This window comes from Eschrichtius robustus, chromosome 5 (genome assembly GCF_028021215.1).
Source record: "Eschrichtius robustus isolate mEscRob2 chromosome 5, mEscRob2.pri, whole genome shotgun sequence".
Taxonomy (NCBI): domain Eukaryota; kingdom Metazoa; phylum Chordata; class Mammalia; order Artiodactyla; family Eschrichtiidae; genus Eschrichtius; species Eschrichtius robustus.
The window spans coordinates 140,188,642-140,215,950 of NC_090828.1; the positions used below are offsets into that span (position 1 = coordinate 140,188,642).

Sequence of the window (27,309 nt, forward strand, 5' to 3'; positions counted from 1 at the left end):
AGCCACACTAGATGGCCCTCAGAGGTTGGCACTGGCACTGCACCCAGCTCCTGTCCTCAGTCTGCTTGCCTGCTCTCTGGGAACACAGGGCTGGCCTCAGCAAACTGCAACAGGTAAGATCATTCTCACTACCTTCACAAGGACTCACATTTCCCCTTGCCATGACAGACTTCTCATCTCCACCCAGTTCTCAACCCTACTGCAGGAATGCTTCCACATCCCTGAGGAGTGAGCAGGCTCTCGCTCTTTCTGTCAGTACTTCCAGCGTAAAGACAGGTTGGAACTCAGCACCTCATCCGAGTGGGGAGGAAAAACTCAGCACCTCACTGTTACTGTTAGGTCTCAGCTTTGATTAAAAACAAACTCAAGGGACTTCTCTGGTGGTCCAGTGGTTAAGATTCATGCTTCCAATGTAGGGGGCCCTGGTTCAATCCCTAGTCAGGGAACTAATTTCCCACATGCCTTAAGGTGGCCAAAAAAAAAAAAAAAACTCCAAGAAATGAATTGAGCAGGACTTAGGTATTCTTCGAGCTCCTGGCAAATCAACTACTGGGAGAATATTTTGTTAGATTAGTTTGTTATATTAATTGTTTTTTATTTTTATTATGCAACGTGTTAGGTGTGAAGTGTGACAGGCAGTAGTTGAGTGTGAACTCAATCCCTGGTATCACTCTTTCCTAGGTGCATAACCCTGGGCAAGTTGCTCAAATTCTCTGAGCCTCAGTTTTCTCATCCTTAAGGTGGGGCTAATATCAGCACACATTCCAGAGAGCTAAGTGAGGGTTAAGTAAAATACTGCACCATAACAGGCTTAGCACAGTTTATGGCCCCCCAAACTTACTTAGTAGCATGCAGCTAGTGTTACTCTTTCGCAGTACCATGGGGTACTCTTCACAATCACTTTAGCTCATATTTTGCACATGACATTTGGACAGTCTTAGGGTGGTCATAAATAGGTTGTTGATACAATCCAACCATTGAGTATAACTGGTAAAGATAAGAACCACTGCTGTAAACCAAGAGTGGTCTGAGCAGGGCCTGGCTTGATACCTGTGGAAGCTGTGCAGCCTTCGGGCCAGCAAGCGCTCCAGCGCCAGCACCTTCCCCAGGAGCAGACCTCGAACTGCTGTCTCCTCACGGCTGGCTGGGCTGATGCGCTGTGCAGTAAGGCGCCAGACATGGATCTCATGCTTCAGTTCTGCAGGAAAGGAAAGCCGAGGCTTCATTCTCCCGCAATCTCAGACGTCAGCACCTACTCCCCTCAGCACCCTCCAAGAACAGAAAACACACACCCGTGATGCAGATCTCCAAGGGTCAAACCAAAGCAGTGGCTTCTTAGCTTTCATGTTATTATGAGAGAACCAGAAGACAAAGCTGACTTTTAAAAATTACAGTAGATGCAAAGATAATTTCAACTCTTTGGGTGAAGAATAAATTCTTGAATAGGCATATCAAAGCTAGCACCAACAAACTTTTTCCCTCCCAAGAAATTACTTCTTGGAGCCAATAGTTCAGATCTCAGTTCAAAATCCAGACATTGCCCAATCTTTGAAACAGATCTAGTACACATCGGAAATACAATTGTAGTAGGTGGTGCCTGGTCTCCCCAGTAGGGCATTTGGTAATAGTAGGAGATGGGGAGAGCCCTCCCTCCTGACCAGGCCCCCAAGTTGAGCTTGCGTCTACGAAAGGACACAAAGGAGAGAAATGTAGACAACTTTATGCACTTCTGAAATTAACAGAACGAGGCAAATTTTCACCCATCAATGAATTTAAACCCCTTCTGATAGAGAAGAGAAAAATGAATTGTCAATTCATTGGCTCCTAAAATACTAGACTATCTTATGAAATTTTACTTTTAACCTCTAGTTTACTGTTAAAGATACTACATAAATTTCTCAAAATATCCACTAAAAGAATATAAGGAAGCACAGTATTTTCATGAGTCACCTCTCATGTACAATGCACTATACTACTTATCTTAAAAATTCAAGATGAAATTAAAAGAACACACACTTTCAAGCAGTATTAGAGCAGTTGACAATAGCTCAGAGCAGAGTCAAGGCAGGGCAATTCTCCCAAGACCTGTGAAGCAGTGCACAAGTCTGGGTTCAATGACAAGGAAAATGCCACCGTGGTTTTCTCTAAGGGTCAGCCTTTCAAAGATGAAAACTTTTTAGAATGAAGATAAGTAAAGTGCTTCCATTCAGTACATATTGATTCTTTGTATCTTGCTAAAACAGAAGAAACTTGGGTATAATCTGAAAGCCTCTACAGAGAAACAGATCCATAATTCCCTCAATAAACATAATTCACACCTCCATAATTCACACCTCATTAAACAACCTGTGAGGTTATGATAATATAAAAAGGAGGAGGCGGAGGAAGAGGATAAAAACATATGAACTAGGCTTCTGAAATGCTGAACACACACACACACACACACACACACAAATGCCGCACTGAGACAGGAATGGGGGGGGGGCAAGGTGGTGCAGCAGCTTCAGAGAAGATGCAGACAGTGCCATTATTTCGTCCAGTGCTCTGAACTTCATTATATAGTGGATATCATTCAAAGCCCTCCCTAAAGTATCAGAGACTTTTAGCCATTCTTTCAAGCCATACTAGTGACTGCCACTCTCTCAAGCAGCTGACCAACTTTGAGGAGCTACACAGGAGTGTTGCTCAGCTCAGCTCCCAGGCCAGCCTATGGGAGCCTCCCCACCTCTGTGTTTGGAGAAGCAGAAACTGTGAATCTGACCTTCCCGGTCCCCAGGGCTCCTTTCCACAGTTGTCTTCTCCAGCGTCACCCTCAGCCCCTCACGCACACCCAGAGCCTAGCTGTCTTCTAGCCCATCAAATCAAACAGGACGGGCTCCTCTCCTCAGATCAACCCATGGGTTAATGCTCAAGTAGTGCACTTTCATTTTTCTAGTTGTGGATGAAATAAATATATCATCGATCATGGGAAATTTTGGTTGAGAGCGATTTTGTCCAGGAGAAGGGAGCTCACTGCTTGCACCCAGAGCTCAGTTTAGCCAAGCATCCACTCCTTGGCTCCCAGGCTTCCTCTGCATCTCCTCTGCCATTTCCCCACCCTGTGTCTGCTGAGCTCTAAGACTGTGAACTCAATCAGCTACTTGATATTGCCCTCTGAACCTTGTGCTACAAGATTCACAGATAAACATTCCATCTTCCCCCACAGAACTCTCTCTTCCCTCACTGTCTTAGTTCTTAAATGACATCATTAATCTTCCAGGTATATGAACCTGAAATGTCATTTTGGTCTTATCAATGTCATTCTCCTCTACATTTCTGCACTCAACATGTAATAGGTGTCAGACACCATGCTAGATGTTAAAGGAGAAGAATAAATTGACAAGTTATAAGACAGGCCTCCAACAAGCTAGACAGAGAAATAAGACACATCATAAATGAACATGAGCTAAGGCAGTACTAGGCCACAAGAGCAGTTCAGGATATGACGGTGTGGGTCTTGCAGGATCCACTTGTTCCTGACTCAGGTCACCAGCTTATCCAGGCTTCATCTCCTCACATTTGCCAATTCTGATTGCTGCTCCTCAGTAACCTTTGACTGAAGCCACTTCCTGACAACCCAACCATGGTTAATCATAAAACACTGTTTGCCCTATCTATCTATCTATCTATCTATCTATCTATCATCTATCTATCTATCTATCATCTATAGAAACTGTCTATATATCTATTTATCTATCTATAGATAAATACAGTGAGATAGATATATAGAAACAAGGAATCTATGTTCCTATTTATCTATCTTCTACCTATCTAGGCTGATCCATCTAAGAAAACAGATGATAGATAGATAGATAGATAGATAGATAGATAGATAGATAGATACATAGATAGATAGATAGATGATAGATAGCTTCCTTCTTTCAAATAGCCCATTGTTCCCCATGACCTGCAAAGATCTTTAGGGAAGACTCAAGATCCTCAGATGGTGAGCTCTGATCCCACTGTATAAGTTTTAGCTCTTGCTTTTAGCCCTGACCAGGACACATCATCAGATGTCTCATCTCTACCTCTCTGATTACCACCAGCCCCTATCTTTCCAAGCTTCTCAACCACCCTCTTGGGGCATTACTTGTGGTTGCCGTATACATGTTACAAACAGGCAAAGACATTACCATGTGGGATGTGTTCTCGCACAGGAGATGGTGGCTGCCAGGAGCCTAGAGGAGGGTCACCTGGCTCTAATTCAGGAGTCTCAGGGGAAGACACCTAGGCCAGGAGTTGAGAAATGGAATTATACTACTGTAAGATTCTTATACTTTATGTTAAGTGGTATAATATCACTTGAAGTTAGTGATATAATTATAACTAAAATCACAATTAGAAAATGTGACATGATGATACACTTAAATTCAACCATATCACTAATCAAGTTAAATTTCAATGATCTAAACATATCAATTAAAAGACAGATTATTAGATTGGATAAAAAAGCAAGACCCAACTATAAGCTATTTGCAAGAAATGCACTTTAAATATAAAGACACAAAAAGGTTAAAAGTAAAAGGATGATAAAAATATACCACACTAACAGTAGTAAAGAGAAAGCTGGAATTGTTACATTAAGATCAAATTAGTTTTCAGAGCAATAATATTACTATGGATAGGGAAGGGTACTTCATAATGATAAAGGTGTTAATTCTTCAAGAGGACATAATAACCCTAAATGTTTAGGTACCTTAGTAACAAAATTTTGAAATATGTAAAGCAAAAAATCATAGAATTGCAAAGATAAATAGACAAATCCACAGTCTTAATTAGAGATTTCTATATCCACCTCTCAATAATTGATAGACAAGTGGACAGAAAATCAGCAAGAATATGGATGACCTGAATAACGTTATCAGTCAACTTGACCTAATTGTTCATATTGACATAACTCCAACCAACAACAGCAGAATACATATTCTTTTCTAGTGCAAATAGAATATTTATGAGAATAGGCCACATTCTACCATAAAACAGGCTTCAATCCATTCAAAAGGATTCAAGTTTTACAAAATATATTCTCTGATCACTATGAAATTAAATTTGGTAACTGCAAAAATCCCCAAATTTGGTGTAGGTAAATACATCTAAAATATCCAAGGATCAAAGAAGAAATCAAAATGGAAATTAGAAAGTAATTTGAATTGAAGGGAAATAAAGCAAAACATATCAAAATTGGTGGGAGACCACTATTTAGAAGGAAATTTAGAGCACTAAATACCTATACTCGAAAATAAAATATATATAAAACCAATAACCTCAACCTTCGCATTAAGAAACTAGTAAAAGAAGAATAAATAAATAAACCCAAAGTAAGCAGGAGAAAATAAATAATAAATATCAGAGTATAAATCATTAAAAGAGAAAAAATGTAGAAAAAAATCTATATAATCAAAAGCTGGTTGAGATCAATAACATTGATAAACCTCTAGACAGACCAATCAGAAAAAAAGTGAAGACATAAATCCAATATCAGGAATGAGAGAGGTTCCTTTACCAAAAATTCTATGGCCATTACATAACCCTCCCAGACTTCAGACAATACTACAAAGCTACAGTAATCAAAACAGCATGATATTGGCACAGAAACAGACATATAGCTCAATGGAACAGAATAGAGAGCCAGAAATAAGCCCAAACACCTATGGTCAGTTCATCTACAACAAAAAAGGCAAGAATATACAATGGAGAAAAGACAGTCTCTTCAGCAAGTGGTGTTGGGAAAGCTGGACAGCCTCATGTAAATCAATGAAATTAGAACACTCCTTCACACCATACACAAAAATAAACTCAAAATGGTTTAAAGACCTAAATATAAGACATGACACCATAAACTCCTAGAAGAGAACATAGGTGAAACTTCTTGGACATAAATCATAGCAATACTTTCTTAAATCAGTTTACCAAGGAAAAGAAATAAAAGCAAAGATAAACAAATGGGACCTAACCAAACATAAAAGGTTTTGCACAGCAAAGGAAACTATCAACAAAATGAAAGACAACCTACAGAATGGGGGAAAATATTTGCAAATGATGCAACTGACAAGAGATATTAATCCAAAATATACAAACAGCTCACACAACCCAATATCAAAAAACAAACAACCCAATCAAAAAATTGGCAGAAGACCTAAATAGGTATTTCTCCAAAGAAGACACACAGATGGCCATCAGGCACATGAAATGATGCTCAGTATCACCAATTATTAGAGAAACGCAAATCAAAACTACAATGAGGTTCCACATCACACCAGTCAGAATGGCCATCATTAAAAAGTCTACAAATAATAAATGCTGGAGAGGGTGTGTAGAAAAGGGAACCCTCCTACACTGTTGGTGGGAATGTAAATTGGTGCAGCCACTATGGAGAACATTATGGAGGTTCCTTGAAAAACCAAAAATAAGGTTACCATATGATCCAGCAATTCCACGCTTGGGCACATATCCAGAAAAGATGAAAATTCTAATTCAAAAAGATACATGCACTCCAATGTTCACAGCAACACTGTTTACAATAACCAAGACATGGAAACAATCCAAGTGCCCATCAATAGATGATTGGTTGGAAGATGTGGTGTATATATACAATGGAATATTATTCATCCATAAAAAGAATGAAATATTGCCATTTGCAGCAACATGCAACATGGACGTAGAGAATATCATACTAAGTGAAGTAAGTCAAACAAAGAAAGACAAGTATTATAGGATATCACTTATACTTGGAATCTAAAAAATAACACAAATTAACCTATATACAAAACAGAAACAGACTCACAGACATAGAAAATAAACTTATGTTTACCAAAGGGGAAAAGGAAGGGGAGGCATAAATTAGGAGTATAGGATTAATGGATACAAAATATGATGCATAAAACAGATAAGCAACAAGGATTTACTGTATAACACAGGGAACTATACTCAATATCTTATAACCTAATAGAAAATAATCTGAAAAAAATATATATATATAACTGAATCACTTTGTTGTACACCTAAAACTAACACAATATTGCAAATCAACTATACTTCAATTTAAAAAGTTCTATAGCCATTAAAAGGATAAAGAAAAACAATTATGAACAATTTTAGAATAATTCTTTCAACAACTGAGGTATGATGGACAAATTCCTTTAAAGACATAAACCACAAGTGAGCACTCAAGAAGAAATAGACAACCTTAATAGCTAGCCCTATATCTATTAAAGATTGAATATGTAGTTAAAAACTAGAAGGAAGGAAAGAAAGGAAGGGAGGGAGGGAGGGAGGGAGGTCCAAGGCTTTAAATATCCTGGCAAACATTTAAGGAAAAAAGTAGTAGCAATTTTACACCATCTCTTCCCAAAAACTGAAGAGGGTATACTTCTATATTCATCCTTTGAGGACAGCAAAAAGTAGACATTTCAAGAGAAGACACTACACACCAATATCCCTATTGTACAAAGATATAAAAATTCTATATAAAATATTAGGAAGAAGCAGCATGAGGTGATATTTGGTGACCAGAGGGGCAGACTCTGGTGATTATTTGTGCTTTTCAACAAATAAGTCAAATTCTCTCCCATTCTGATCACTTGGCAGGCTGACTCATCCCAGCCCCTGCAACTGGTGAGGCCTGGTGACAGTCAGGATGAACTGTGTCATTCAGTGGAGGAGTGGAACATGTGGTTCTCTCTGTATGATGATCAGCAGCTCAGGGCTCTGAGAACTATTGACCAGGAAGGCACTGCCAGCCCACAGTGGGCATGAGGTCAAAGTGAGGAAGAGTCACTGAGATTTCAGGGTTACTTTTTACTGCAGCATAACCAAGCATCTGACAGATGCTCTGGACACACCAAAGACCTGCTGAACCCAAATTTCTGGGGTGGGGCTTAGTAATCTGTAGTTATACCAAGCACCCCAAAATTGGAGACCCCTATACCCAACAGTGGCTCAGAGTGATTGCTCTGGCTCTGCACAGCTCACCGTGTGCTGATTTACAGCCTGTCTTGGCATTGCCATAGGGTTTCAGCATTATCCATGTCCCAACCATACCCTCCCCCTTCCCTCGAAGTTTTCCTCAGCTCCTTACTCTGGAAGAGTGGAGGAGTCAATTACACAGATTTGTTTCTATACTTCCAAATCAGTATATCTAAATTAATCTCAAGATAAGACTCTCCAGAAGAGCTTATTCACAGCATAGATTTCCTGGGGGTGGCCCTGGTAACCTGTATATATAACAGTCATTCCCGAGTCATTCTGATCACCAGGGCAGTTGAGGGATGTTGGGGAGAGGGGCAGCTGTGCCCACACAAGCTTCTAGAGACAGATTAGCCATTGTAATTGATTATAGTCTCCTTAGCTATCCATTGGTATGATCCTTTCGATTAGAAAACTAAACCTAAAAATTAAGTTACCCCACTTTACATATACTAGTTGATGATAAAACATTTTGAACACCTCTAACTGGTTGCTATGGGTTGAATAGTGTCCGCCCAAAATTGATGTGTTGAAGTCCTAACCCCCAGTACATCAGAATGTGACCTTATTTGAAAATAGGGTCATTGCAGATGTAATTAGTTAAGGTGAGGTCATTAGAATGGCCCCAAATCCAAGATGACTGGTGTCCTTACAAATGGAGAAATGTGGACACAGACACACACAGGGAGAATGCCATGTGAACATGAATACAGCCATCTAAAAGCTAAGGAGACAGGCCTGGAACAGATCCTTCCTCACAGCCAACCAATCCATGATTTTGGAATTCCAGCCTCCAGAACTATGAGGTAATAAGCCACAATAGGTGGCTTATTAACTTAACTTCTATGGAAATAAACCATCTTTTGTTTAAGCCACCCAGTCTGTGGTACTTTGTTGTAGCAGCCCTAGCAAATTAATACACTGGTCAATGAGAAACGTGGATCAAGGTACCTCATTGCAAGAAGTATCTATTTTAAAATAAAAAGCAAACGTTGATTAAAATTTTCTTCAAAACAGAGAAGTAATGGAATCATTTGCAGTGGTCCCCTCTGTTACCAAGGCAACCTGCACAGTGTCTTGCACTGGGCCTGGCCAAGAAGAGGCTGGCTGTTTCCCAAATAGTCTATTGCTTCTAATCTATCCTGACCAGTAATGCTGTCAATAAAACATCTACTAAAAATTTTAAGTGAGGAAAATGCAAAACCATAAGATGGCCACGAGCCCTATTCCTCCTGGCCACTGCCTTGTCAATATGATCTTGATTGACACAGTATTTTATCCCCTGTGCTGGATTATGTTGCCTTTTTTTTTTTTAAACAACAGCTCCTGTTTATTTTTAAATTTTTATTTATTTATTTAATTTATGGCTGTGTTGGGTCTTCGTTTCTGTGCGAGGGCTTTCTCTAGTTGCGGCAAGCGGGGGCCACTCTTCATCATGGTGCACGGGCCTCTCACTATCGTGGCCTCTCTTGTTGCAGAGCACAGGCTCCAGACGCGCAGGCTCAGCAGTTGTGGCTCACGGGCCTAGTTGCTCCGTGGCATGTGGGATCCTCCCAGACCAGGGCTCGAACCCGTGTCCCTTGCATTGGCAGGCAGATTCTCAACAACTGCGTCACCAGGGAAGCCCTGTTGCCATTTTTGTAATCACATTTAGTTTCAAACTACAACATATTAGAACAGTACAGTCCATATGCTATGCTATTTGTATTGTATACACATGGTTTAATGCTGTCATGACATGCAAACTGTATACAGTGGACATTGCTTCCCACATTTCAGTCTATAGAAAACTAAAGAGGCACGGCTCATGGATTTAAAGCCCCTGAAAGCACACTGCATGCCAGGAGGCAGACAGGGACATGCTAGTGTGCAGCATCCCAATGACTGATGCCTCCCTGATATTCTACAGGTGATTAACCTCCTACCTTTTCGTGGCAACTTCCCCCGGAAAAAATAGTATCGTGGCAGTAAACTCTGAGGCTATATGAGGAGGTACTTCCACTCACCAACAATCTCACTGGGTTCCTTGTTATACAGCTTTTTGTTCCAGTAAAGTAGTCTGAGGAGTGGAAAGGAGAACAAGAGAACGAAGCAAATCCCAGCAAACATGTGTGCGGTGAACCCAGCGAAGTCCAGACCCTAGAAACAGGAAAGGAGAAGTGAAACCACAGACGGGCCTTCCAGCAGCACAGGTGCAGCCCCATGGCAGGGTCCAGGGAGGGCTGAGCTCAAGGGCCGTGGAACCTAGCACAAAGCCCACAGAACAGGTACTCTTCACCATGATTTTGAAAACATTCAGGATTTGTTTCTTTCACATTGAAAAACCAATTGTTACCTGAATGACAAGCAAACTTGGGAGGAAACAAAAACAGGTCATCACATCTAATCCCAACCTTAGCTGTGTCTACTTCATCACTGGACTAACTCGTCCCCCAGGATCCGGGGAAACAGGACTGAGGGGGACAAAACATACAACTATCACTACTATAGAGAAAATAGATAACCAACAAGGACCTACTGTTATAGCACAGGGAACTATACTCAATAATTTGTAATAACCTATAAGGGAAAAGAATCTGAAAACAATAGATATATATGTAAGTATAACTGAATCACTTTGCTGTACACCTGAAACTAACACAGCATAACTAACAACTAAGCATAGTTGTAAATGAACTATGCTTCAATTAAAAAAAAAAAAAGACTATGGGGCAATATTCTCCCATTTGAAGGTAAATTGGCTTTTAAAAATATTTCACTTAAGTCACTGCCATCAATTTGAAAGAGCACTGTCATGCCTGGAAAGCACTGTCCTCCACAGATCACCCAGTGGCCAGGACTAAAGCCCACCAGGGTGTCCCAACCAGCCTCAAGGGTCCTAGGCAGGAGCACTCTCCTTCCCCTCACACTTCCTTTGCCTGTCTGTGGGCTATTTTCCACGGTCAGCCGCTGAGAACATCTTTGTTGTTGGATGAAATCCCTGCTAGGTAAATTTGTTAGGGAATAGTCACCAACAATATTGGTCAGTTTTGTCCTTTTGTTTACACTGTGCTTAAACCTTCAGCAAATACATGCCCTCTGAGCTCCTTGAAGGACAGATGAGGCTGCTGTCTGCACGAAGCAGGCTGTGAGAATCAGCTTCTTACTGGCAAGAACTCCAGGTCTTTTCTGTAGTGTTCATGGACTACTGATGCCACAAAAAGGGGTCAGAGGCACAATGACAAAGCATTGGGGGGTGACCCCCAGGCAGGAGGGACCATGGGGGTAGGGAGAGTAGGCCCAAGGGACATTAGTGACCACCTTGAGAGACCATGCCCTAGGCAGCAGTCAGGAAGACCACCTTCTAAAAGTCTGAGCTGGAAGGAGTGATTTCAATTATATTATTTGTTGTTTATTAAAATTTACTTATTTGTCCCCCTCATTTCTGGAGAAGATCTGAAACCACTTATAACATTGCTAAAGATACGACACAACTTAGAAGCCATTATCAGTAAGTTGTGTCAAAATTTAGGCTTGCCAGTGTGCAATGATCTGAAGTTCTTATTCTCTTGCAGTTTACCTGCACATCCAAAGTTTGCCCTTGAAAACAGCATATGAATAACATATGAGGTTATATGAGGTTAATCACATACAGACAGCAGGGAGACCTACCAAGATATGGGACTCATGGCATGCTTTTAATTGCCATGTAAGAATTCACCACTTTTCTGGTAGTTCTTCAACAAGGATATTACCTTGGACTTTGTGTTTATCTATAGAATGCATGCCCCAAATACCTGGTTTATAAAAGGTCCAAGACACTTTTAGGGGCCCCTGAAAATCACTTCATTTCTTCTAAAAACAGAAACAAAACAGAAAACCTTTTGAGTCAAAGAAGATGGCTTAAAATATAATATTAATATAATATTAACGTATTTTTCTGTATATGAATTCAGTCATGAATGTAATGTAAATGTAATTGTAAATAATATTACAAGTAATGTAATAACATAATTAATGTAAATGTAATTAATAGTTTTTGGAGGGAGGAGCGCATGAAGGCAGAAGTACTTACATCCTGAGTAATTCTGAGTCCCTTTGGGACACAATACAGGTATCCCCCACTTTTTCAGATTTCGCTTTATGCCACTTTGCTTTTACAAAAGACCTACATTAGCACCTGTTTTCGCTAAGAAAGAAATCTGAGGAGGATTTTCACTTTTATGAAGACAGGTGATTGCTCTTTTAACTTTATGCCATTTTGGCTTACAAAAGGTTTCATAGGAAAGCTCTATTTTCGGATAGTGGGGAAAACCTGTAACAAAGCTATAAAGTAACAAAACCACCCGCTCTCATACTTACATCAGTGCAGTGCTTAAATGCAGCCCTTTCTTGCAAGGTGCTGGTTCTGTTTCTTCACTCTCAGCCTTGTTTTGTACTGTTGTGGTTTTGAAGCGTGCCCCAAGGGCACAGCAGCCTGGTGGGAAAGCCACGAGGAAGGTCCCAGTGGCGCACGGCACAGGGGCCTGATGGGAAAGGCCTGAAGAATGTCTTAGTGCACACATCTCTGGGGCACAGTAGGAAATGCCTTCCAATGATGTGTGACATGCCATTCAGAAGCAGAGGGTACATGGTTCCCCTAAAGACTTCTCTAGGGCTGTTTAAAAGGTGGTTGAGGGAGGAGTTTCAAGAAGGCGGAAGAGTAAGACGCGGAGATCACCTTCCTCCCCACAAATACATCAGAAATACATCTACATGTGGAACAACTCCTACAAAACCCCTACTGAACGTTGGCAGAAGACCTCAGACCTCCCAAAAGGCAAGAAATTCCCCACGTAAAAAAGAAAAAAGAAACAACAGAGACAAAAGAATAGGGACGGGACATGCACCAGTGGGAGGGAGCTGTGAAGGAGGAAAGGTTTCCACACACTAGGAAGCCCCTTCGTGGGCAGAGACTGTGGGTGGCAGAGGGGGGAAGCTTCGGGGCCACAGAGGAGAGCGCAGCAACAGGGGTGCGGAGGGAAAAGCGGAGAGATTCCCGCACAGAGGATCGGTGCCAACCAGCACTCACCAGCCCGAGAGGCTTGTCTGCTCACCCACCGGGGTGGGCGGGGGCTGGGAGCTGAGGCCCCGGCTTCGGTCGGATTGCAGGGAGAGGACTGGGGTTGGCGGCGTGAACACAGCCTGAAGGGGTTAGTGCACCACGGCTAGCCAGGAGGGAGTCCAGGAAAAGGTCTGGCGCTGCCAAAGAGGCAAGAGACTTTTTCTTGCCTCTTTGTTTCCTGGTGCGCGAGGAGAGGGGATTAAGAGCGCCGCTTAAAGGAGCTCCAGAGGTGGGCACAAGCCACGGCTATCAGCGTGGACCCCAGAGACGGGCATAAGATGCTAAGTCTGCTGCTGCAGCCACCAAGAAGCCTGTGTGCAAGCACAGGTCATTCTCCATACCACCCCTCCCGGAAGCCTGTGCAGCCCACCACTGCCAGCGTCCCGTGATCCAGGGACAACTTCCCCGGGAGAACATACAGGGCGCCTCAGGCGGGTGCAACGTCACACTGGCCTCTGCCGCCGCAGGCTCGCCCTGCATCTGTACCCCTCCCACCCCCTAGCCTGAGTGAGCCAGACCCCCAAATCAGCTGCTCCTTTAACCCCGTACTGTCTGAGCGAAGAACAGACGCCCTCAGGCGACCTACAGGCAAAGGCGGGGCCAAATCCAAAGCTGAACCCCAGGAGCTGAGCAAACAAAGAAGAGAAAGGGAAATTTCTCCCAGCAGCCTCAGGAGCAGCGGATTAAAGCTCCACAATCAACTTGATGTACCCTGCATCTGTGGAATACCTGAACAGACAACGAATCATCCCAAATTGAGGAGGTGGACTTTGGGAGCAACGATATTTTTTTTTTTTCTCTTTTTGTGAGTGTGTATGCATATGCATCTGCGTGTGATTTTGTATAGCTTTGCTTTTACCATTTGCCGAGGGTTCTGTCTGTCCGTTTTTTTGTTTTTTTGTTTTTTAAGTATAGTTTTCAGCACTTGTTATCATTGGTGGATTTGTTTTTTGGTTTGGTTGTTCTCTTCTTTCCTTCTTTCTTTTTAATTACTTAAAGAAAAATTTTTAATATTTATTTTTGGTTTTTTATTATAATAACTTTTTTATTTTATCTTATTTTATTTTATCTTTTTCTTTCTTTTTTCTCCCTTTTATTTTGAGCCATGTGGATGAAAGGCTCTTGGTGCTCCAGCCAGGTGTCAGGGCTGTGCCTCTGAGGTGGGAGAGCCAAGTTCAGGACATTGGTCCACCAGAGACCTCCCAGCTCCACGTAATATCAAACAGCAAAAATCTCCCAGAGATCTCCATCTCAATGCCAAGACCCAGCTCCAGTAAATGACCAGCAAACTACAGTGCTGGACACCCTATGCCAAAAAACTATTAAGACAGGAACACAACCCCATCCATTAGCAGAGAGGCTGCCTAAAATCATAATAAGGTCACAGACACCCCAAAACACATCACCAGAAAGACAAGATCCAGCTTTATCCACCAGAACACAAGCACTAGTCCCTCCACCAGGAAGCCTACACAACCCACTGAACGAACCTTAACCACTGGGACAGACAACAAAAACAACGGGAACTACGAACCTGCAGCCTGCAAAAAGGAGACCCCAAACACAGTAAGTTAAGCAAAATGAGAAGACAGAGAAACACACAGCAGATGAAGGAGCAAGGTAAAAACCCACCAGAACTAACAAATGAAGAGGAAATAGGCAGTCGACCTGAAAAACAATTCAGAATAATGATAGTAAAAATGATCCAAAATCTTGGAAATAGAATGGAGAAAATAAAAGAAACGTTTAACAAGGACCTAGAAGAACTAAAGAGCAAACAAACAATCATGAACAACACAATAAATGCACTTAAAAATTCTCTATAAGGAATCAATAGCAGAATAACTGAGGCAGAAGAACGGATAAATGACCTGGAAGATAAAATAGTGGAAATAACTACTGCAGAGCAGAATAAAGAAAAAAAGAATGAAAAGAATTGAGGACAGTCTCAGAGACCTCTGAGACAATATTAAATGCACCAAGATTCGAATTATAGGGGTCCCAGAAGAAGAAGAGGAAAAGGAAGGGACTGAGAAAATATTTGAAGAGATTATAGTTGAAAACTTCCCTAATATGAGTAAGGAAATAGTTAATCAAGTCCAGGAAGCACAGAGAGTCCCATACAGGATAAATCCAAGGAGAAACACACCAAGACACATATTAATCAAACTATCAAAAATTAAATACAAAGAAAAAATATTAAAAGCAGCAAGGGCATAACAACAAATAACATTCAAGGGAATCCCCATAAGGTTAACAACTGATCCTTCAGCAGAAACTCTGCAAACCAGAAGGGAGTGGCAGGATATATTTAAAGTGATGAAAGGGAAACAACTACAACCAAGATTACTCTATCCAGCAAGAACCTCATTCAGATTTGATGGAGAAATTAAAATCTTAAAGACAAGCAAAAGCTAAGAGAATTCAGCACCACCAAACCAGCTTTACAACAAATGCCAAAGGAACTTCCCTAGGCAGGAAACAGAAGAGAAGAAAAAGACCTACAATAACAAACCCAAAACAATTAAGAAAATGGTAATAGGAACATACATATTGATAATTACCTTAAATGTAAATGGATTAAATGCTCCAACCAAAAGACATAGACTGGCTGAATGGATACAAAAACAAGACCCATATATATGCTGTCTACAAGAGACCCACTTCAGACCTAGGGACACATACAGACTGAAAGTGAGGGGATGGAAAAAGATATTCCCTGCAAATGGAAATCAAAAGAAAGCTGGAGTATCAATTCTCATATCAGACAAAATGGACTTTAAAAGACAGACTATTACAAGAGACAAAGACGGACAATACATAATGATCAAGTGATCAATCCAAGAAGAAGATATAACAATTGTAAATATTTATGCACCCAAAATAGGAGCACCTCAATATATAAGGCAAATACTAACAGCCATAAAAAGGGAAATGGGCAGTAACACAATCAAAGTAGGGGACTTTAACACCCCACTTTCACCAATGGACAGATCATCCAAAATGAAAATAAATAAGGAAACACAAGCTTTAAATGATACATTAAACAACATGGACTTAATTGATATTTATAGGACATTCCATCCAAAAACAACAGAATACACTTTCTTCTCAAGTGCTCAGAGAACATTCTCCAGGATGGATCATATCATGGGTCAAAAGTCAAGCCTTGGTAAATTTAAGAAAATTGAAATCATATCAAGTATCTTTTCTGACCACAATGCTATAAGACTAGATATAAATTACAGGAAAAAATCTGAAAAATACAAACACATGGAGGCTAAACAATACACTACTTAATAACCAAGAGATCACTGAAGAAATCAAAGAGGAAATCAAAAAATACCTAGAAACAAATGACAATGAAAACACAAGGACCCAAAACCTATGGGATGCAGCAAAAGCAGTTCTAAGAGGGAAGTTTATAGCAATACAATCCTACCTTAAGGAACAAGAAACATCTCAAAAAAACAACCTAACTTTCCCCTTAAAGCAATTAGAGAAAGGAGAACAAGAAGCCCCAAAGTTAGCAGAAGGAAAGAAATCATAAAGATCAGATCAGAAATAAATGAAAAATAAATGAAGGAAACAATAGCAAAGATAAATAAAACTAAAAGCTGGTTCTTTGAGAAGATAAACAAAATTGATAAACCATTAGCCAGACTCATCAAGAGAAAAAGGGAGAAGACTCAAATCAATAGAATTAGAAATGAAAAAGGGGAAGTAACAACAAACACTGCAGAAATATAAAGGATGATGAGAGATTACTACAAGCACTAAGTGCCAATAAAATGGACCACCTGGAAGAAATGGACAAATTCTTAGAAATGGACAACCTTCCGAGACTGAACCAGGAAGAAATAGAAAATATAAACAGGCAAATCACAAGCACTGAAATTGAAACTGTGATTAAAAATCTTCCAACAAACAAAAGCCCAGGATCAGATGGCTTCACAGGTGAATTCTATCAAACATTTAGGGAAGAGCTACACCTATCCTTCTCAAACTCTTCCAAAATATAGCAGAAGGAGGAACACTCCCAAACTCATTCTACAAGGCCACCATCATCCTGATACCAAAACCAGACAAAGATGTCACAAAAAAAGAAAACTACAGACCAATATCACTGATGAACATAGACGCAAAAATCCTCAACAAAATACCAGCGAACAGAATCCAACAGCACATTAAAAGGATCATACACCATGATCAAGTGGGGTTTATCTGTGGAATGCAAGGATTCTTCAATGTATGCAAATCAATCAATGTGATACACCATATTAACAAATTGAAGGAGAAAAACCATATGATCATCTCAATGGATGCAGAGAAAGCTTTTGACAAAATTCAACACCGATTTATTATAAAAACCCTCCAGAAAGTAGGCATAGATGGAACTTACCTCCACATAATAAAGGTCATATATGACAAACCCACAGCCAACATTGTCCTCAATGGTGAAAAACTGAAACCATTTCCACTAAGATCAGGAACAAGACAAGGTTGCCCACTCTCACCACTATTATTCAACATAGTTTTGGAAGTTTTAACCACAGCAATCAGAGAGGAAAAAAGAAATAAAAGGAATCCAAATCGGAAAAGAAGAAGTAAAGCTGTCACTGTTTGCAGATGACATGATACTATACATAGAGAATCCTAAAGATGCTACCAGAAAACTACTATAGCTAATCAGTGAATTTGGTAAAGTAGCAGGATACAAAATTAATGCACAGAAATCTCTTGCATTCCTATACACTAATGATGAAAAATCTGAAAGTGAAATTAAGAAAACACTCCCATTTACCACTGCAACAAAAAGAATGAAATACCTAGGAATAAATCTATGTAAGGAGACAAAAGACCTGTATGCAGAAAATTATAAAACACTGATGAAAGAAATGAAAGATGATACAAATAGATGGAGAGATATACCATGTTCTTGGATTGGAAGAATCAACATTGTGAAAATGACTCTACTACCCAAAGCAATCTACAGATTCAATGCAATCCCTCTCAAACTACCACTGGCATTTTTCACAGAACTAGAACAAAAAATTTCACAATTTGTATGGAAACACAAAAGACCCCGAATAGCCAAAGCAATCTTGAGAAAGAAAAACGGAGCTGGAGGAATCTGGCTCCTGGACTTCAGACTATACTACAAAGCTACAGTAATCAAGACAGTATGGGACTGGCACAAAAACAGAAATATAGGTCAATGGAACAGCATAGAAAGCCCAGAGATAAACCCACACACAAATCGTAACCTTATCTTTGATAAAGGAGGCAAGAATATACAGTAGAGAAAAGACAGCCTCTTCAATAAGTGGTGCTGGGAAAACTGGACAGCTACATGTAAAAGAATGAAATTAGAACACTCCCTAATACCATACACAAAAATAAACTCAAAATGGATTAAAGACCTAAATGTAAGGCCAAACACTTTCAAACTCTTAGAGGAAAACATAGGCAGAACACTCTATGACATAAATCATGGCAAGATTCTTTTTGACCCAGCTCCTAGAGAAATGGAAATAATAACAAAAATAAACAAATGGGACCTAATGAAACTTAAAAGCTTTTGCACAGCAAAGGAAGCCATAAACAAGACAACCCAGAGATGGGAGAAAATATTTGCAAATGAGGCAACTGACAAAGGATTAATCTCCAAAATATACAAGCAGCTCATCCAGCTCAATATCAAAAAAACAAACAACCCAATCCAAAAATGGGCAGAACACCTAAATAGACATTTCTCCAAAGATATACAGATTGCCAACAAACACATGAAAGAATGCTCAACATCATTAATCATCAGAGAAATGCAAATCAAAACTACAATGGGATATCATCTCACACCGGTCAGAATGGCCATAATCAAAAAATCTACAAACAATAAATGCTGGAGAGGATGTGGAGAAAAGGGAACCCTCATACACTGTTGGTGGGAATGTAAATTCATACAGCCACTATGGAGAACAGTATGGAGGTTCCTTAAAAAACTAAAAATAGAACTACCATATGACACAGCAATCCCACTACTGGGCATATACCCTGAGAAAACCATAATTCAAAAAGTGTCATGTACCACAATGTTCATTGCAACTCTATTTACAATAGCCAGGAAATGGAAGCAACCTATGTGTCCATCAACAGATGAATGGATAAAGAAGATGTGGCACATATATACAATGGAATATTACTCAGCCATAAAATGGAACGAAATTGAGTTATTTGTAGTGAGGTGAATGGACCCAGAGTCTGTCATACAGAGTGAAGTAAGTCAGAAAGAGAAAAACAAATACCGTATGCTAACACATATGTATGGAATCTATAAAACATAAAAAGAGGTTCTGAAGTACCTAGGGGCAAGACGGGAGGAAAGATGCAGACCTACTAGAAAATGGACTTGGGGACACGGGGAGGGGGAAGGGTAAGCTGGGACAAAGTGAGATAGTGGTAGTGTATATATGGACATATATACACTGCCAAATATACAATAGATAGGTAGTGGGAAGGAGTCGCATAGCACAGGGAGATCACCTCGGTGCTTTGTGACCAGCTAGAAGGGTGGGATAGGGAGGGTGGGAGGGAGAGAGATACAAGAGGGAAGAGATATGGGGATACATGTATATGTATAACTGATTCACTTCGTTATAAAGCAGAAACTAACACACTGTAGTAAAGCAATTATACTCCAATAAAAAACGTTCAAAATAAATAAATAAGTAAATTAATTAATTAATTAATTAATAATAAATAAATGAAAGGTGGTTGAATAATTGTGTTCGCTAGTGCTGAGCCTGCCTAGAACAGGCAAAAAGGAACAAATGTAACCAGCAAAGGAGGACAATATCCCAGTCAGCCAGTTGGGAGATGAAGGGAAAATGTGTCGTTGCACATGGGATCCTAAACAGCACTGCAGACTCGTGCCTACTCCAGGGAGAGCTGGTGGACCCTGGAGGTCTGCCCATCTGCCTGTTCAGTACTAGAAATTCTGCCAATGGTGAGCCATCCCAAGACACCTAGGAGGAGTGAGCAGAGTGTACAAAAGGTAAGTTGGAAGAACTTTCCTCACAACTTCCTGTAATTTCTGCCTAATCCTGAGACAGAATGTGAAGAGTTTTCAGATGTGACTTCTTGACTGTTCTAAAGCCTAGTAGTGGTTTTTTGTTTTGTTTTGTTTTTTTAATTTTTATTTTATGTTGGAGTATAGTTGTTTTACAATGTGTTAGTTTCAGGTGTACAGCAAAGTGTTTCAAATATACATATACATAAATCTATTCTTTTTCAGATTCTTTTCCCCTATAAGTTATTACAGAATATTGAGCAGAGTTCCCTGTGCTCTACAGTAGGTCCTTGTTGAATATCTATCAATATTTTATATATAGTAGTGTGTATATGTTAATCCCAAACTCCTAATTTATCCCTCGCCCCCAGCTTTCCCCTTTGATAATCAAGTTTGTTTTCACAGTTTGTGAGTCTGTTTCTGTTTTGAAGTTCATTTGTACCATTTTTTAGTTTCCACATATAAGTGACATCATATGATATTTGTCTTTCTCTGTCTGACTTACTTCACTTAGTATGATAATCTCTAGGTCTGTCCACATTGCTGCAAATGGCATTATCTTATTCTTTTTTATGGCTGAGTAATATTCCATTGTATATATATATATACCACATCTTCTTTATCCATTAATCATGGACATATAGGTTTCTTCCATGTCTTGGCTCTTGTAAATAGTGCTGCCATGAACATTACAATGCATGTATCTTTTTGAATTATCTCCAGATATAATTTGTCTGGAGTGGGATTGCTGGATCATATGGTAGTTCTATTTTTAGCTTTTTAAGGAACCTCCATACTGTTCTCCATAGTGGCTGTACCAATTTACATTCCCACCAATGTGTAAAAGGGTTCCTGTTTTTCCACACCCTCTCCAAAATTTATTGTTTGTAGACTATCTGATGATGACCACTCTGACCAGTGTGAGGTGATATCTCATTGTAGTTTTAATTTGCATTTCTCAAATAATCAGCCATGTTGAGTATCTTTTCATGTGCCTCATGGGAATCTGTATGTCTCCTTTGGAGAAATGTCTATTTAGGTGTTCTGCCCATTTTTGGATTGGGTCGTTTGTTTTTTTGATATTGAGCCACATGAGCTGTTTGTAAATTTTGGAGATTAATCCCTTGTTCGTGGCAACATTTTCAAATATTGTCTACTATTCAGTGGATTGTCTTTTCATTTTGTTTATGGTTTACTTTGCAGTGCAAAAGCTTTTGAGTTTATTTAGATCCCATTTGTTTATTTTTGCTTTTATTTCCATTACTCTAGGAAATGAATTGAAAAAGATATTGCTGCAATTTAGAGGGTGTTCAGAGGGTGTTCTGCCTGTATTTCCCTCAAAGAGTTTTATAGTATTCAGTCTTACATTTAGGTCTTTAATCCACTTTGAGCTTATTGTTGTGTATGAAGTTAAACAATGTTCTAATTTCAGTCTTTTACATATAACTGCCCAATTTTCCCAGCACCATTTATTGAAGACACTGTCTCTTCTCCACTGTATAGTCTTGCCTCCTTTGTTGTAGATTAATTGAACATAGGTGCATGGGTTTATTTCTGGACTCTCTATCTTGTTCCATTGATCTATATTTCTGTTTTTGTGCCAGTACCATACTGTTTTGATTACTATAACTTTCTAGTATAGTCTGAAGTCAGGCTGCTTGATTCCTCCAGCTCCATTTTTCTTTCTCAGAATTCCTTTGGCTATTCAGAGTCTTTCATGTTTCCATACAAACTTTAAAATATTTTGTTCTAGTTCTGTGAAAAATTCCATTGGTAACTTGATACGGATTTCATTGAATCTGTAGATTGCCTTGGATCGTATACTTATTTTGACAATAATCATTCTTCCAATCCAGGAACATGGTCTATCTTTCCCTTTTTTGTGTCATGTTCAATTTCTTTTATCAGCGTGTTATAGTTTTTGGAGTATGAGTCTTTTACCTCCTTAGGTAGGTTTATTCCTAGGTATTTTATTCTTTTTGATGTGATGGTAAATGGGATTGTTTCTGTAATTTCTCTTTCTGGTTTTTCCTTTTTAGTGTATAGAAATGCCACAGATATTTGTGTATTAATTTTGTATCCTGCAACTTTACTGAATTCATTGATGAGCTCTAGCAATTTTCTGGTAGCATCTTTACTGTTTTCTATGTATAGTATCATGTCATCTGCAAATAGTGACAGTTTAACTTCTTTTCAAATTCGGATTCCTTTTATTCCTTTTTAATCTCTGATTGCCATGGCTAGGACATCCAGAACTATGTTGAATAAAACTGGTGAGAGTGTACATCCTTATCTTTTTCCTGATCTTAGAGAAAATGCTTTCACTTTTCCATGGTTGAGAATGATGTTTTCTTCAGGCTTGTCATATATGGCCTTTATTATGTTGCGGTATGTTCTCTCTATACCCACTGTCTGGAGAGTTTTTATAATATCAAAAGTTTTTCTGCATCTATTGAGATGATCATATGGTTTTTATTCTTCACTTTGCTGATGTATCACAATCAGTATCACACTGAGTAATTTGCAGATATTGAAAAATCCTTGCATCTCTGGGATAAATCCCACTTGTTCATGGTGTATGGTCCTTTTAGTTTATTGTTGAATTCAGATTGCTAGTATTTTGTTGAGGATTTTTGCATCTATGTTCATCTGTGATATTGGCCTGTAATTTTCTTCTTTGTGGTATCTTTGTTTAGTTTTGGAATCAGAGTGATGGTGGCCTCATAGAATGACTTTAGGAGTGTTCCTTCGTCTGCAATTTTTTGGAATAGTTTCAGAAGAAAGTATTAACTCTTCCTTAAATATTTGATAGAATTCACCTGTGAAGCCATCTGACCATGGACATTTACTTGTTGGGAGTTTTTAAATCACAGTTACAATTTCAGTACCGTGATTGCTCGTTCATATTTTCAATTTCTTCCTCACTTAGTCTTTAGAGATTGTACCTGTCTAAAAATTTTTCCATTTCTTCTAGGTTATCCATTTTTTTGGCATACAGTTGCTTGTAGTAGTCTCTTATGATCCTTTGTATTTCTGTAGTGTCAGTTATAACTCCTCTTTTTTCATTTCTGATTTTATTGATTTAAGCCCTCTCCCTTTTTTTCTTAATGAGTCTGGCTAAAGGTTTATCAATTTTGTTTATCTTTTCAATTTATCTTTTCAAAGAGCCAGCTTTTAGTTTCATTGATCTTTTCTATTGTTTTCTTCATCTCTGTTTCATTTATTTCTGCTCTGATCTTTATGATTTCTTTCCTTCTACTAACTTCGGGTTTTGTTTGTTCTTCATTCTCTAGTTGCTTTAGATGTAAGGTTAGGTTGTTTGAGATTTTTCTTGTTTCCTGAGGTAAGATTGTATTGCTATAAGCTTACCTCTTAGAACTGCTTTTGCTGCACCCCATAAGTTTTGGTTGATCATGTTTTCATTTTTATTTATCTCTATGTATTTTTTTATTTCCTCTTTGATTTCTTCAGTGACCCATTGGTTGTTTAGCAGCATATTGTTTAGCCTCCACGTGTTTGTGTTTTTTGTAGTTTTTTCTTATAGTTGATTTGTCATCTCATAGCGTCATGGTTGGAAAAGATGCTTGATGATTTCAATTTTCTTAAATTTACCAAGGATTGATTTGTGACCCAAGATGTGATCTATCCTGGAGAATGTTCCATGTGCCCTTTAGAAGAATGTGTATTCTGCTGCTTTTGGATGGAATGCTCTGTAAATATCAATTAAGTCCATCTGATCTAATGTGTCATTTAAGGCTTGTGTTTCCTTATTGATTTTCTCTCTGGATGATCTGTCCATTGATGAAAGTGGGGTGTTAAGGTCCCCCAGTATTATTGTGTTACTGTCGATTTCTCCTTTATTGGCTGTTAGTATTTGCCTTATATATTGAGGTGTTCCTATGTTGGGTGCATACATATTTACAATTGTTATATCTTCTTGGATTGATCCCTTGATCATTATGTAGTGTCCTTCTTTGTCTCTGGTAACAGCCTTTATTTTAAAGTCTATTTTGTCTGATATGAATATTGCTACTCCAGCTTTTTTTTAAATTAATTCATTTATTTATTCATTTTTGGCTGCACTGGGTCTTCGTTGCTGAGCGCAGGCTTTCTCTAGTTGCAGCAAGCGGGGGCTACTCTTTGTTGCGGTGCACAGGCTTCTCATTGCGGTGGCTTCTCTTGTTGCCGAGCACAGGGTCTAGGTGCACAGGCTTCAGTAGTTGTGGCACGTGGGCTCAGTAGTTGTGGCTCACAGGCTCTAGAGCGCAGGCTCAATAGTTGTGCCACACGGGCTTAGTTGCTCCACGGCATGTGGGATCTTCCTGGACTAGGGCTCAAACCTGTGTCCCCTGCATTGGCAGGTGGATTCTTAATCACTGTGCCACCAGGGAAGTCCCTCCAGCTTTCTTTTGATTTCCATTTACATGGAGCACATTTTTCCATCCCCTCACTTTCATTCTGTATGTGTTCCTAGACCTGAATTGGGTCTCTTGTAGACAGCATATATATGTGTCTTGCTTTTGTATCCATTCAGCCAATCTATGTCTTTTGGCTGGAGCATTTATTCCGTTTACATTTAAGGTAATTATTGATATGTATGTTCTTATTGCCATTTTGTTAATTGTTTTGGATTTGTTTTTATAGGTCTTTTTTCTTCCCTTCCTCTTTTCCTCTCTTCTCTTGTGATCTGATGTCTAACTTTAGTGTTGTGTTTGGATTCCTCTTTCTTTTTTGTGTGTATGTCTATTGTAGATATTTGGTTTGGAGTTACCATGAAGTTTTGATATAGCAGTCTATATATATACAAGATTAAGTTGCTGGTCTTTTAATTTCAAATGCATTTCCAATATCCCGCATTTGTACTCACCTCTTCTCACAACTGCTAGTTGTAATATATTTGTATGTAGATGATTTCCTACTTTAACTGTATGTTTGCCTTTACCAGTGAGCCTTTCCATTCTTAATTTTCTTGTATCTAGTTATGGCCTTTTCTTTTCCACCTAGAGACTTCCTTTAGCATTGTTGTAAAGCTGATTTGGTGGTGCTGAATTATCTTAGCTTTTGCTTGTCTTTAAAGCTTTTGATTTCTCTGTCAAATCTGAATGAGAGCCTTGCTGAGTAGAGTATTCTTGGTTGTAGGTTTTTCCCTTTCATTGTTTTAAATATATCATGCCACTCCCTTCTGGCCTGCAGAGTTTCTGCAGAAAAATCAGCCGATAACCTTATGGGGATTCCTTTGTATGATATTTGTTGCTTTTCCCTTGTTGTTTTCAATATTTTCTCTTCATATTTAATTTTTGTCAATTTGATTAATATGCATCTTGGTGTGTTCCTCCTTGGGTTTATCCTGCCTGGGACTCTCTGCACTTCCTGGACTTGGGTGACTGTTTCCTTTCCCATGTTAGGAGAGTTTTCAGCTATTATCTCTTCAAATATTTTCTCAGGCTCTTTCTCTCTCTCTTCTCTTTCTGGGACCCCCTATAATGCAAATGTTGGTGCATTTAATGTTGACCCAGAGGTCTCTTAAACTGCCCTTGTTTGTTTTCATTCTTCTTTCTTTATTCTATTCTCTGGAAGTATTTCCACCATTCTGTCTTCCAGCTCACTTATCTGTTCTTCTGCCTCATTTATTCTGCTATGGATTCCTTCTAGTGTATTTTTCTTTTTGTTTATTGTATTGTTCATCTCTGTTTGTTTATTCTTTATATCTTCCAGCTCTTTGCTAAACATTTCTTGTATTTTCTTGATCTGTGCCTCCATTCTTTTTCCAAGATTTTGGATCATCTTTATTATCATTACTCTGGATTCTTTTTGGCTAGATTGCTTATCTCCTCTTTGCTTAGTTATTCTTCTGGGTTTCTTTTCTTGTTCCTTCATCTGAAACATGTTCTTTTGCTGTCTCATTTTGTCTAACTTTCTGTGACTGCACTTTCCATTCCATAGGCTACAGGGCTGTAGTTCCTCTTGCTTCTGGTGTCTCCCCACTGATGGGTGAGGCTGGTCTAAGAGGCTCATGCAGGCTTCCTGGTGGGAGGGACTGGTGCCTGCCCACTGATGGATGGAGATGGTGGGCAGGCCATGTCAAGAGGTGTATTTATTATTGTTTTTATTGAAGTATAGTTGATTTACAGTGTTGTACCTATCTCTGCTGTACAGCAAAGTGTCTCAGTTTTACACATATATACATTCCTTTTTTAAAATATTCTTTTCCATTATGGTTTATCCCAAGAGATTGGATATAGTTCCCTGTGCTATACAGTAAGACCTTGTTGTTTATCCATTCTAAATGTAATAGTTTGCATCTACCAACCCCAAATTCCCAGTCCATGCCTCTCTCTCCTCCCCTCCCCTTTGGCAACCACAAGTCTGATCTCTATGTCTGTGAGTCTGTTTCTGTTTTGTATATAGAAGGGGTGTGTTTAGAAGTAGCTGTGGGCTTAGGAAGATTTTAGGCAGCCTGTCTGATGATGGGTGGTGCTGTGCCCCTGCCCTGTTGGTTGTTTGGCCTGAGGCGTCCCAGCACTGGATCCTACAGATTGTAGGGTGTCGCCACATCTTGGTGACAAGGTGGCAACCTCCAGAAAAGCTCAGGCCAATGAGTACTCCCTGATACCTCCACCACGAGTGTCCTTGTCCCCACAGTGAACCACAGCCAACACCCCCACCTGCCCAGGAGACTCTTCAAGACCAGCAGGTAGGTCTGGTCCAGGCTCCTATGAAGTCACTGCTTTTTCCCTGGGTCCCAGTTAGCATGAGACCTTGTGTGTGCCCTCCAAGAGTGGAGTTTCTGTTTCCCTCAGTCCTGTGGAGCTCCTGTTATCAAGCCCCACTTGCTTTCAAAGCCAAATGCTTTGGGGGATCCTCTTCCTAGTGCCAGGCCCCCAGGCTAGGGATCCCGACATGGGGCTCCAAACTCTCACTCCTGTGGGAGAACCTCTGTGATATAATTATTTTCCAGTTTGTAGGTCGTCCACCTGGTGGGTGTGGAATTTGATTCTATCATGATTGTACCCCTCTACTGTCTTGTTGTGGCTTCTTTGTCTTTGGTTATAGAATATCTTCTTTGGTAGGTTCCAGTCTCTTTTGTCAACAGTTGTTCAGCAGTTAGTTGTGATTTTGGTGTTTTTGTGAGAGCAGTTGTGCTCAAGCCCTT

The 27,309-nt window shown here is 39.6% G+C and overlaps 1 protein-coding gene across 11 annotated transcripts in view; it reads right to left on the reverse strand.

Moving 5' to 3' along the window:
* Positions 1-27,309, reverse strand: part of OCA2 (OCA2 melanosomal transmembrane protein) — a 279,191-nt gene that overhangs the window by 118,172 nt on the left and 133,710 nt on the right. For all 11 annotated transcript variants that reach the window (XM_068545349.1, XM_068545344.1, XM_068545345.1 and 8 more), the window contains 2 exons: positions 10,011-10,143; positions 1,051-1,198 (listed from right to left, as the gene is read on the reverse strand). In XM_068545349.1, the coding sequence (XP_068401450.1) occupies positions 1,051-1,198; positions 10,011-10,143 (281 nt within the window). The remainder of the gene's footprint in view (positions 1-1,050; positions 1,199-10,010; positions 10,144-27,309) is intronic.